This window comes from Chelonoidis abingdonii, chromosome 11 (genome assembly GCF_003597395.2).
Source record: "Chelonoidis abingdonii isolate Lonesome George chromosome 11, CheloAbing_2.0, whole genome shotgun sequence".
NCBI lineage: Eukaryota > Metazoa > Chordata > Testudines > Testudinidae > Chelonoidis > Chelonoidis abingdonii.
In genome coordinates this window covers 25,562,522-25,575,752 of record NC_133779.1, presented here as the reverse complement: position 1 = coordinate 25,575,752, position 13,231 = coordinate 25,562,522, and the positions used below count along the sequence as shown (strand labels likewise).

The window sequence follows — 13,231 nt, the reverse complement described above, 5'->3', positions numbered from 1 at the left end:
CCCCGGGTCGCACCGGCTCCGTGTATTTTCCCACGCCCGGGCCCCCGGATCTCACCGGCTCCGTGTATTTTCCCACGCCCGGGCCCCCGGGTCGCACCGGCTCCGTGTATTTTCCCACGCCCGGGCCCCCGGATCGCACCGGCTCCGTGTCTTTTCCCACGCCCAGGAGCTGCCCCGGTCCGGTCTGTGGGCTTTGTTCTCCGAGTCTGAGTCCTCCTGCTCCTTCCTCCCGCCCCCAGCTGCTCCAGCCCCTTCCTGTGGCTGCAAACCCCGCCCCGGCCTGGCTGGGACAGGGGCTGTGTCTGGCCCTCTCTCTGCTCCCCCCACCCATGTCTGCCAGCCCCTGCCCTGGTCCCTCCCTCCTGTCAGCACTCCTGGGAACCCATCTAGCTAAGGGAGAGCCCCCCAGGACAGGCAGGTGACCAAGTCTCTGCCGGTGGGGCCCTAGGGCGACCTCTCCTATGAGAATCATTTCTTCTCTCCTTTATCTCTGTTAAAAGGTTTGCCCATGAAAGACACAAGCCACATCTTTAATACAGGTCAAAGCCAGAGGCCTCCCCTTCTCTGAGGGATCAGTGGGTCCCAGCTGGAAACAGGAGAGTTGGGTGGCCCCTTTTCTTTTCTCCAACTGACATGGGATGAGGAGGTCTCTCTGAGTGCAGCGCGGGTCCAGAAGTTTCCCAAACTCCCTGACAAAAGGTCACCATGAGAGGTTGCTTCTCCCCCCCCCACCCCCGGTGCTAAGATGCAGCCACCTCTGGGGTGGATCCATGGTGGGCATTATTTGCTAGTGACAGGGCATGGAAATTGCTTACCTAAGGCCCTTCCTGGCCTTCCATTCTCCTGTTAAAAAAGCCTCCCTCCTTGGGTTCTGCTCTTTTCTAGCTTTCTATTCAGAGTCCTTGCTACTGAAGAGGCTTAAAAACGTCTCTGTGAGCTTCACCTGGCAGGAGGGGCAGGTCTATACTGCAATAAAGCGATTGAGCATGTTCGTAGCATGGCAGAATCTGGGGTGTCTGTCTGCAGGGAAAGGGGCTGGGGGAATCATGATGTGAAATGAACTGAAGCCTGTTCTGAAACATCCCCAACTGCCCTTCTCGCCCTGCCAGGCTGCAGATGACGTCTGCATCTCCCTCCAGCTCATCCCAGCCTCCCATGGGACAGGGAAGAGAAATGCCTACAGTGGAGCCAGTTCAGGTAGGGATTATTGGGGGTTGCTTATGGGGTCCTGCTGGAGAGAGAAGGACAGGAGGTTGGAGTGGGGCAGAAAATTCACAGGGTGGATAAAGGGAGGAGGCTAGGGGGTGGCAAACCTGCCAGCACTAGTTTAGTAAGTGGCCTAGATTCTAGGAACAGACCCATGGGGTTCGGTGGTGGAAATGCCCTAATCTGTGGTACAGGGAACACCTCACCTTGATGGGGTTAGGAAAACTGACCAGACTCCCAGTGCTGGAGCCTGATCCGACTAACCAGCAGCTGCTGTGAGATATGAAGGGGGCACCCACCAGTCAGATTTAGGGGAGGTGCCTCTCCCCCCATATTCAGCGCCTCACAACGAGGAGGGTGTTGGGCTTCCTACCAGGGAGCTCTCCCTGGACCCTGCTAGGGGCTAAATCTCCTGAATCAGTCGGTGGCTAGTAGGGGGTGATGGATCTGTTGGGACAAGTGAAGGTCTCTCGCTTTGTCCCCTCAACTTGGCATTTCCTGGATGCTCTGAGCGGGGTGGGGGTGGGACTCCTGACCGTGAGCCACCCAGAGCTCCCATTTGATTGGCTCCTTACCTCCATGAATAGTGGGGTCTCTTTCCTGAAATGTGGTGCCCAGAACTTGACACGCTGCTCCCGTTGAGGCCTAACCGCTACAGAGGACAGCGGAAGAATTACTCCTCGTGTCTTGCTTACAACACTCCTGCTAATACATCCCAGAATGATGGTCGCTTGTTTTGCAACAGTGTCAGTCTGTTGACTCATATTTAGCTTGTGACCCACTATGACCCCCAGATCCCTTTCCGCAGTTCTCCTACCTAGGCAGTCATTTCCCATTTTGTACGTGTGGAACTGATTGTTCCTTCTTAAGTGGATTTGGGATTTGTCCTTATCGAATTTTCCCTTGCTAGCTGCAACTCCAGTTGTGCTTTGGCCTTCCTGATTACACCCCTACATGCTGGAGCAATATTTTTATACTCCGCCCTAGTCATCTGACCACATTTCCGCTCCTTGTAAGCTTCTTTTTTGAGTTTAAGCTCATGGAAGATTTCGCTGTTAAGCCAAGCTGGCCACCTGCCATATTTGCTATATAAATGTTGGTGTTCCCATCTGTAGAGTATTGGAAACCCTGCGGCCTCCACCTAAACCAGGGGCCTGTTCCAGCCCTGAGTCTGGGCTACTGGGATCCCCCCCACAGAGCAGGGTGCCCACACATTACAGCCTGAAAAAAGGCAGGTGAAACTAACTCCTGTTCTTGCACCTGACTGAGCTGGGGGTAGAATGACCCTGGCATAGGGTGTGTGGGCAGGGCATCGTGCCACAGCACCGTGCAGCCATTCGTGGCATCAGCACTTCTACCAGCAGCCCTCTGCTAGGCACAAAACCCCAAAAGGGCCAGGCTGGGCTACTTACACCAGCACTGCAGGTGTCTGATTGCAGCTGGGAAGCCAGGTCTCCATTCTCTGTCCAGCCTGTGCTATTTACACCGACAAACCTTGTGTTTGTTACACGTGAAATCAATCCCAAAGGCCCCTTTCAGCAGCCCTGGAAATTCATTTACACTGATGTTTGGCCTCAGAGAGTGAGACAAGTGTGTCTGTTAACAGAAGGGAGCTGAGTTCAATCCCTCCTCACCACAAATGTGTGAAGCAGGAGCCTGTTGCTTTGCGTTCCCGATGTTGTGGCTCCATCGTGTGGCCATTTCGTGTCAGTCCTTTTAAATAAATGGTTTTTTTTTAATAGAAACAATATTCTCCTCACACAGACCCAGGAGTAGATTAATCTACAAAGGGACGGTGCTTCTAAGGCTGTTCTGGAGGGAGAAGGGAACATTTTCAGCATTACTAAATTAATGTGCTGTGCCTCTCTCGCTCGCTCGCTCTCTCCCTCACACACACACAATAAGGTAATTATTTGAGCTACCAGCACACTTAACAGAATATAATACACACCTTTATGTTCAACGAGATGAGTTAAGTAATTTAAATAATTCTAAAAATATGTCCTGGGCAATGTGTAAAACCAGTCATTGCATTGAACAATCCACTTGATATAGTTAATGTACCACCTGATATTTAAAGGAGTTAAGAAAGATGTTATAAATCAGGGGTCAGCAACTTTTCAGAAGTGCTGTGCCAAATCTTCATTTATTCACTCTCATTTAAGGTTTCGCATGCTGGTAATACATTAACATTTTTAGAAGGTCTCTTTCTATAAGTCTATAATATATAATGAAACTACTGTTGTTTGTAAAGTAAATAAGGCTTTTAAAATGTTTAAGAAGCTTCATTTAAAATAAAATTAAAATGCAGAGCCCCCCGGACTGGTGGCCAGGGCCCAGGCAGTGTGAGTGTCACTGAAAATCAGCTCGCGTGCCGCCTTCGGCACCCGTGCCAGAGGTTGCCTACCCCGTTATAAATTAATGTTTTATGCTTTTTACATGCACGTGCCCATGCAAACACACACTCACACAGAATGCACTGAATTATTTGAGCGACCAACACTTCCACTGTCTCACGGCACGTTAGTTCTGAATGTTGTTTTAACGTCCTTATTTTCTTAGAACCAGAAATGGAGAAAGCAAACACTGGAGTCAGTGGAATTGCAGCACTGAGGGATTAGTCTCATTAGTTGTCACTAACAATAGGCTTTGTTAACACAGAGTTAATATTCCCCCAGAGGTATCTCATACACACCCATAACGTTGAGTTTAGCAAAACTCAAATTCTGGAAATGCAGGGAATAGAGCCTGAAGGTCCGTGCCCAGATAACCTTAACTCTGCCCTCTTGGAGAGATTCCATACCATATGAGAACAAAGAAAGGTTTGGGGGAAAATTACAGCTACTTCCCAAGAGTTTGTTTCTTTAGTAACTAATTAGTTATCCAAACAGCTCACTTCCCCACACACTTCAAAGAGATGGTATTTTCCTGACCCATAGGGAAGTTAAAGTAACATGCCCGAGATCACACAGTCCTTAGGAGAAAATAAAGGGGGAAAAATACCTAGCTTTTTTCACCAAGTGTTCAATGAGGCCAAAAAGTGAGACTGGGGAAGTAAGACTGTTCAATTAACTATCCGGTATTAAGCAAGATGGTGGCCATGGAAGTTGGAATCTGCTAAGGAGTGTGTAACAACTCACCTGCCGAATCAACTAGCCTTGAAAATGGATGAGGCTGGAGCATCGGGCCCATACCCGGCCATCACCGGCAACGAGAGGTGCGGGGGCTACGCCGCGACGAGTAGGAGGGCCGCTGCGGTGCACCTTGAAGCCTAGAGCGCGGGCCCGGGTGGAGCCGCCGCAGGTGCAGATCTTGGTGGTAGCAGGAAATATTCAAGCAAGTTGCTTGAAGTAAGACTGTTCAATTAACTATCTGGTATTATACTAAATCTGCAATTAGTTCGATGCAGACACACCCAGCACTATGCTCGGTAAAGTTACAGAGACTCTACTGCTGATCATGAAATAGAAGCACATTATCTTTAAAAAGCTGCCCTTTCAATGCATCTGAAAGTTACAGAAAACAATGATCTGGGTTAAACGAAGGTCGCCATTTATTAGAGCCCCAATTCATGTTTTGTGCTCAAAGAAAGGTTTGAATCCGGAACTGGTCATTACTTTACCAGCTGTACGATAGCCTGTGTCTGCATCTCAGCTTTGCTTAATCCTCGCTTTTAATTTATTCCGATGATGGTACTTTCACGGGACTCTGCCTCATTCTAACAGTTGGTCACAGATTGAATATGGGGAGGAATGGACTAATTTGTACTACATTTGGTAAGAAAACATAAACTAGAAACTCAGAGGATTGGACCTGATTTCAGCTGATGGTAGGGTGACCAGAAGAGATGCAGAAAATATCGGGACACATGGGGGGTGTCCCTGCTGGCAACCACCCAAATATGGAGACGTCTGGTCACCCTAGCTGATGGACGGGTGTGCTAGATTTTTATACATTTGAACAGGGAAAATGTTAAGCATTTAAATTCATTTCAAGCCCCCCCATTCAGTGGTACTCCTGAACATACTGGCAATGGATATGAAAATATGTTTTCATTTAATAAAAGGCTTTAAGGGAGCACCTGGATTTGAACCAGGGACCTCTTGATCTGCAGTCAAATGCTCTACCACTGAGCTATACTCCCTCTGATAATAAAATACTGGAGCCAGTAATTTTGAGGATTACGAAGGGCACACCCACTTTCAAAGAGATTCTGTTATATTCCCAGGCCATGGATGGTTTTAAAATTAGGGTTATATTAAAGTTTATAAATGCATATAAACCCCACACCTTGCACAATCCCCACACCTGCTCAGTCTCACCAGAGCACAACTTTTCGGGGACCACACCCTGCTCCCCACCTCTCTGCCCAGGGCCCCAATAAATCCTAATCTGCCTGTGCCCTAGTTAAAAAAAAAAGGTTGAAAATCGCTGTTCTAGAGAATGGCTCATCTTGAGGGCTGAGGGGAGAGGAGAGAGAGGCGGAGGCAGCTGGTGTCACCCCTCTTATCCCAGACTAAAGGTGAGTTTCTTATAGCTTAATTGTCTTCCAAGGTGATATCCACTACACTGAGACTAGGCCCCCTTCTACCAGAATGAGGGCTTCTCTATGATCTACTTGTGGCGATCAATGCGTTGGCGGTCGATTTAGTGGGTCTAGTGAATCCTGGGCGAGAAGAGTAGGGGAGTCCCGTCCACGTTGCGGAGTGTAGACTTAAGAGTACGTAGATCTAAGCTACATCGATTTGCGTTATGCTAGTCACGTAACTCAAATTGCACAGCTTAGATTGAATTTCTCCTTAGTGTCCCCATGGGGCGTTCTGCTGGTGTAAATACAGCAGCGTCACTGGATTCCCTTATGGCATGGCTCCACTTACCAGGGATTGATGCTGTTGTAATCGATGCAGCAGGGGGTCAATTTAGCGGGTCACCCGCTCCATCGACCACAGAGCGCTCACCGGTTGACTCTGGAACTCCAGCGGAACAAGAGGAGTAAGGTAAGTCGCTGGGAGAGCATCTCCCAGGGAAAGATTTTGCTGTTCATGGATCTGTGCAAAGGAAATTGTTTCTCTGTGTGAAACTGAGGAGGGAAAAGAAACATCCAGAGGGTGGGACAATGCCCTAAGGAATGAGGGGAAAGGACGCTGGCTGAGAACTGAATTAATTCCACTCACTGGGGTTTGAAACATTTGGGTTTTTTTCGAGCACAGAGTGGGAAATGGGATATTAATTCAGACCCAGGGGGCAGGGCTGAGGTTTCATGACCTTGATTCCCAGAAAGGGAGAGAGGCAAAGCCCAGAGCTGCCGTTAGTCACAGGCTGGGGTTAGAATAATAGAATTACACAATAATAGAATATCAGGGTGGGAAGGGACATCAGGAGGTATCTAGTCCAACCCCCTGCTCAAAGGAGGACCAATCCCCAACTAAATCATCCCAGCCAGGGCTTCATCAGGCCGGGCCTTAAAAACCTCTAAGGAAGGAGATTCCACCACCTCCCTAGAGAACCCATCCCAGCGCTTCACCACCCTCCCAGTGACATAGTGTTTCCTAATATCCAACCTAAACCTCCCCCATTGCAACTTGGAACCATTACTCCTTGTTCTGTCATCTGCCTCCACTGAGAACACCCGAGCTCCATCCTCTTTGGATCCCCCTTCAGATAGTTGAAAGCAGCTATCAAATCCTCCCTCATTCTTTCTCTTCTGCAGATTAAATAAGCCCAGTTCCCTCAGCCTCTCCTCATAAGTCATGTGCTCCAGCCCCCTAATCATTTTTGTTGCCCTCCGCTGGACTCTTTCCAATTTTTCCACATCCTTCTTGTAGTGTGGGGCCCAAAACTGGATGCAGTGCTCCAGATGAGGCCTCACCAATGTTGAGTAGAGGGGAATGATCACATCCCTTGATCTGCTGGCAATGCCCCTACTTATACAGCCCAAAATGCCATTAGCCTTCTTGGCAGCAAGGGCCCACTGCTGACTCATATCCAGCTTCTCATCCACTGTAACCCCTAGGTCCTTTGTCTCAAAGTCTGGAATAAATCTGAGCTTCATCCTGTCAAATAAAATTAATATCCAATCATGTAACCAAATAGCATTCAGGAAAGAAAAGCCCATAACACAGAGGGGCATAAGATACTCCTGGAGCAATTCTGAGCCAAAAAATTAAAAAAATCTGCATATTTTATTTGTTAAAATAACACAATATAATCATGCCAGTTTGAATTATTTTTGTAATTTTTTTCAAAATACCTGCCAGCAAGTATGTCTGTAACAATACAGACAAGAAAAGATTCTGGTAATTTTTTCTGACAGATAGGTTCCTCACTAGGCATCTTAACACAGAACTTTGAGTAATTCATTTAAACTACAACACAGAAACTTCTTTCCTATCCCCTCAGAAGCAGTGCAAAGGCTTGGGGGAGTCAGGGGTAATGGAGGAGCTGAGAGAAAAGGAAGGAGCCTGGAGTGAACTTGGAGGGTTGTTGAGTGTGTGTGGGAGAAGTATGGAACAAGTATTTTGGGGGGGACGGACTGTTAGGGAGACCCTTCCCTGTGCAGACCCTGACTGACCTCAAGCTGTTCCCATTCAGTCAGGCACATTTTCCCCTGTCCCTGAACCTCTCCCTATCCCCATGTGTCTCTGCAGCTGTCTCTCCAGCCCCATTTGTCCTGGCAGCCCCTCTCCCCTGTCCCCATGTGGCCTTGCACCCCCCACTCCTATTTAGCCTCTGGCTCAATGCTGTCTCCCCACTAACCCCTGAGCCCATGCCCTTGTCTGTTCTCCCACTAGTCAGTATGAACCCCAGTCTGTGACCCCCCACTCCAGAAGCCCCATGTGCCCCATTCTTCTGTCCTAACCTGGTTTTATGGCCAGGGTGCTGTGATTAATGTCTACCCCTGTGGGAATTCTGCACCACTGCATGCACACAGAATTTTTTCCCTGCCGAAAATACTTTCTGCCTGAGAAGTGCTGCAGTTTCACCTTTTGCTCACCAGAGCCTGCTGTGCCAGAACAGCAGGGTCCATTCACGCTGCTGGCTGTTCTGGTGCCACACTCACCTCCGGTGGGAAAAAGGCAGAATTGCAGCACTTCTCGGGCAGAATGTATTTTCTGCAGGAAAAAAAAAATCTGTGACAGACATGAATTCTGCGCATGTGCAGTGGCGCAGAATTCCCCCCGGAGTAGTAAGACACTTTCAGTTTCATATAAAATGAAATTTCAGAGCAAGTTACATCTGATGATTCACAATAAGAACAGAATCTCGCACTGAATTCTCCTCTGATGCATTCAAACCTTCTTCACCCACCACCACCTAATTATTATCGAGTCATGTTATTTACAAGACCAGTGGCATCATCATAATGGGGAAAAACAGCCAACCTTCCCATCTGGAAACAAAAAACTCTCAGATCAGCAGAGAAAAGGTCAGAAGCAATTAAAAGCAATTACTCTGTGTTTGGGATCCATTCATATTTTTCCTCCAACTCTCTGACACTTGAATCTCCAGCCCCAGTGAGACTGACTGAGACTCAAAGTGTGATATCTAGCACAGGCAGCAGAGAACACCGCATCACGTGACACTTTGGGAAGTGGAGAGATTGCATATGGCTATTATGGCTGACACCGAAGTGAAAGCTGCTGGGCTGAGGGGGGATTGTGATACTACAGGGCAGGAGTGAATCCCTCTAATTCATCCTATCTTCTTCTGATGTTACAGAGGGTGAAATGAGATTTTTCCCTACCCCTGCTCCTGATCTTTGTTATAGTTCAATATATTTTAGGTGAGGAAAAGATTTCTGCTCTCCAGCACAACCTGAACCAACATGAGAGCAAATTGGGAATGAAACAATTTGTCCCCCAAGGGAGGACTTGATGACTAACAATCGCTTTGAAATGGGGGAACAGGATAACCGTGATGCTCAGAGTTTGTTTAGACTAGGAAAAGTGATGGAGTTTAGTTCAGGTCAAGGGGAAAGCTAATCCCAACCACTGCACCTGGGCAGCATCTGCTCTACAACTATAATTGTCTTTTTACACCAAGATCACTAACTTGAGCAGCCAACGCCACGTGCAGCCCTAGTGGATGTCAGGCACAGGTAGTTTTTTGCCTCAGTGTAGCTTGTTGGGATCAAACCTCTCCCCCCCCCGCCACCTGGAGCGGATGAACATTCCTGGCTGGAGGGACACACACTCCTACGACTCAAAAAGGAAAGCAGTTGATAGAAAAGATCACAGACTGACCCCAAAGAAGGTGAGATGCAAAAGGCAGAAGCAGGCAACTCATCTGGTGGAGCTGAGATGGTGCACAGATCACTGTGGGAATTAGCAAATGTGACATTAAAAAAAATCTTTGGCCAGTCCTAGTCAAGGCATTTGTTACAGTTCTCACCCATGTGGATTTTGTGATGTCTAATAAGGTTTGACCTCTGACTGAAGCGTTTCCCGCACTCAGGGCACATGTAGGGCATCTCTCCCATGTGGATTTTGTGATGTCTAACAAGGTTTGACCTCTGACTGAAGCTTTTCTCACACTCAGGGCACGTGTAGGGTGTCTCTCCAGTGTGAATTCTCCGATGTGTGATAAGGTACAAGTGCCGACTGAATCTTTTCCCACATTCAGGGCACGTGTAGGGTGTCTCTCCTGTGTGGATTTTTTGATGTCTAAGAAGGGTTGAGTTCTGACTGAAGCTTTTCCCGCACTCTGTGCACGTGTAGGGCGTCTCGCCAGTGTGGATTCTCTGATGCGTGGTAACAACTGAGCCCCGACTGAAGCTTTTCCCGCACTCAGGGCAGGTGTAGGGTGTCACACCAGTGTGAATTCTCTGATGTGTGATAAGGCCTGAGCTATCATTAAAGCTTTTCCCGCACTCAAGACAGGTGTAGGGTCTCTCCCCTGTGTGGATTCTCTGATGCGAGATGCAGGCTGAGTTATGCCTGAAGCTTTTCCCACACTCAAGGCACGTGTAGGGTTTCTCTCCTGTGTGGATTCGCTGATGTGTGATCAGGGCAGAGCTGTGACTGAAGCTTTTCCCGCACTCAGGGCATGCGTAAGGTGTCTCTCCACTGTGGATTCTCTGATGTCTAATGAGGGCTGAGCTATGACTGAAGCTTTTCCCACACTCAGCGCACGTGTAGGGTCTTTCTCCAGAGTGGATTCTGTAGTGTGTTATAAAGGCAGAGCGGTGATTGAAGCTTTTCCCACACTCATGGCATGTATATTGTGTCTCTTCCAAAGTGATTCTCTCATTTCCAATAAGGTCTGAGTAGCTACTGAAGTTTTCCTCTGGTCTGTGCTGACTCTCACAGGTTTTTGCTTTTTCTGGGAGTGCACAACTCCCGGAAACATTCCCTTTGGATCTTCCTGATAACGTTCCATGTGGTTCTCCTTGCTCAGCATCTTCCTGCTGGGGTTTCTCCTCCTCATTCTCACTCAGCATCCCATTACCTGATGGGAGATAGAGAGAATCCAGACATAGGTCACTCCCTGCGTCAGAGAGAAAGGAAATCTCAGAGAGAGGAATGGAAAAGGGGATGAACAAACCAAAATATGTGTGGGAGAGATCAAACCTATCAGGTGCTGATTTTCTGCAAACTCTTCCCCAGAAGGGAGAGGAAGGGATCGGTTTTGGTCCGCATCTCACTCGAACACTCAGGGGAAAGCGAGATAGGGGAGAAACGTGCTGCCAGTTGTCAGTCAGGGTAGGAGAGAAGCCATGAGTGACATCTGCCATAATCATTCCACATCTGCAGGGAACAATCCTGAACTTGGAGAGCTCACAGGGTCTTGTAGGGCATCCCAAATGTTTCCTGCATTCCCAAACAGTTGTTGAGTTGGTTTAACCAATTCCTCACCTGTGCAGGCAGCTCTCAGGAGCACTTCTTTCTCAAAGCCCTGGAGGTCTGGGACCCACGGCTCTTCCCCTCGTTCCAGCTGTGAGATCACATCAGGTTTGGAATTTGGAAACCCTACTCCAGGCAAAGAAAACAAGGGAGGTCAGTGGAATTTGTGGGATACTTGTCACAAAGAATATTCCATGGTTTTAACCCCAGCTCATTTTTAAGCAGTAACATCCCAAGACCAGCTTCCTTGGCTCAAAGTGGCAGGAGAGTTATTATTATTATTATTAAGCATGTTCATTACCTTTGTGACTAAGGGTCCACTGAGACTATGTCTACACTACAGAGTTAAGTTGACTTAAATTATGTCAATGATCGTAAACTGCCATAATTACATTATCTGTGTATGTTCATGCAACCCTCCCTGTGTCGGTGGAGCGCGTCCAGAGTTGGTGCTCTAGCATCGAGAGAGCGAGCAGTGCACTGTGGGTAGCTATCCCACTATGCAACTCATCACCTTCTGTGACTAGGAGTTCTGGGAATGGATTTCAGTGCATCATGGGGGCAGGCTCATTCTCCCATGATGCAGTGTTCTCCATCCCATCATTCTGTGGGCTTCCAGTAAAGTATGTTTTGCTCTATTTTAGAACAACCGATATGAACTGTGTGCCCCCCATATCTGCCTAAAAGCATGGATCCTGCACTCCTCTCTAGTCTTGTGATGAGCGTCGTGAACACAATGCCACTGATCCTACAGTATTTCATGAGCTGTGAATCCGTGGTGCCTGCCCTGCAGTGTGCCACGGAAAGAGACAATTCAAGATTGATTTTGGAGCAGCTGCACATGGTGGACCATTGCTTTTGGGCTCAGGAAACCAGCGTTGACCAGTGGGATCACATCGTTATGCAGGTGTAGGATCACGAGCAGTGGCTGCAGAACTTTCTGATGCACAAAGCCACCTTCCTGGAACTGTGTGTGGAGCTCGCCCCTGCCCTGTGGCGCAAGAACAGCAGAATGAGAGCGGCCCTCAAGGTGGAAAAGTGAGTGGCGATCGCCTTGTGGAAGCTGGCAATTCCAGATTGCTATCGGTCAGCTGCAAATCAGTTTAGAGTTAGGAAGTCCACTGCGGGGGTTGTGATGATGCAAGTGTGCAGAGTCATTAATTGCCTCCTGCTATGAAGGACTGTGACTCTGGGCAATGCACAGGAAATAGCAGATGTCTTTTCAGCAACAGGAGTCCCTAACTGTGATGCGGCGATAGACGGCACGCATGTCCCAATTTTGGCCCTAGACCATCAACAGAACGGGCTCCTTCTCTATGGTGTTGCAGGCACTGGTGGATCAAAGTGCCCATTTGTGCCTGGGTGGGGCCCTGCTACGGGAGGGAGGAATGCAGCAAGGACTCAGGATCAGTTGCCAGAGATGGGGAGGTTATACGGGGAGGGGGGTAATGAGTGGGAGAGGGCGATCAAGAGTTAAAATAATAATATTGGGGGGGATGTATAAAGAAGTGAAACTGAACAGAAATAAAACTGGAGTGTAGTTTCTAAACCAACAAGGCTTGGGTAGGGATTCAGGGTTAAAGGTCTGGGATCCCCCACAGCTCTAGATCCCCAAACCTCTCCTCCCTCCCATTGACCCACTCAGCCCACTTCCTGGGTGCCCTTCCTCCACACTGCCCTCCCCTTCGTCCCATTACTCTCAGCTAGCACCACCTCCCGGCACCTTGGGAGATTCTTGTGTTCCCTCCTCGTCTCTCACAACCTCCTCCCTCCCTGCTGCTGCTTAGCTCTAACCCTGCACACCCCCACCCCATATCCTGGCACCCCAGAATTATCTACTCCCCCCTTCTCCTCTCCTCCCACAGCTCTGTTCTCCCTTCACCCGTGGGGTCCTGAATGCCAACATTATACGCTCTCCTATCAAAAGAGGAGCTCATCTGACTGTCACACAAGCCATGCATGAGTCAAGAGATATTCAGGCCTGCCTGCAAAGCCGATAGTTTAAGAACTTAGGTGTATTTTTATTACTTTTCTATTTTATTACAGTCTGCCTGTATCTGGGCCTTCTCTCACTGTTATCTGGGCCTTTCTTAATTCACTAAGGCTTTAGCTAGAGCCATAAGCTTGAAGCAAAGAGTCACATCTCACATCCCAAACCAGCACACTGCCTTTAGCTATTGGGC

General features: G+C 48.5%; 5 protein-coding genes and 1 non-coding gene across 6 annotated transcripts in view; 2 read left to right on the top strand and 4 right to left on the bottom strand.

The window, feature by feature from the left end:
- LOC116824745 (uncharacterized) overlaps positions 1 to 13,231 on the bottom strand; it is an 864,335-nt gene that overhangs the window by 284,015 nt on the left and 567,089 nt on the right. The window lies entirely within an intron of this gene.
- LOC116829256 (uncharacterized) overlaps positions 1 to 13,231 on the top strand; it is a 385,131-nt gene that overhangs the window by 105,085 nt on the left and 266,815 nt on the right. The window lies entirely within an intron of this gene.
- LOC116824014 (uncharacterized) overlaps positions 1 to 13,231 on the bottom strand; it is a 585,485-nt gene that overhangs the window by 396,406 nt on the left and 175,848 nt on the right.
- The window catches only part of LOC142047429 (uncharacterized), a 252,647-nt gene that overhangs the window by 71,957 nt on the left and 167,459 nt on the right, over positions 1 to 13,231 (top strand). The window lies entirely within an intron of this gene.
- Positions 5,279 to 5,350, bottom strand: TRNAC-GCA (transfer RNA cysteine (anticodon GCA)). The gene has a single exon. It is a non-coding gene; the product is annotated as a tRNA-Cys (tRNA).
- LOC142047428 (uncharacterized) lies at positions 9,549 to 10,653 on the bottom strand. The gene has a single exon (XM_075070412.1). It carries the CDS (start codon positions 10,643 to 10,645, stop codon positions 9,569 to 9,571), a length of 1,077 nt encoding a protein of 358 aa, XP_074926513.1. The 5' UTR covers positions 10,646 to 10,653; the 3' UTR covers positions 9,549 to 9,568.

Coding starts and splice junctions, on each gene's coding strand:
- LOC142047428 (XM_075070412.1), bottom strand. CDS start 10,645: ATGCTGAGTGAGAATGAGGAGGAGAAACCCCAGCAGGAAGATGCTGAG.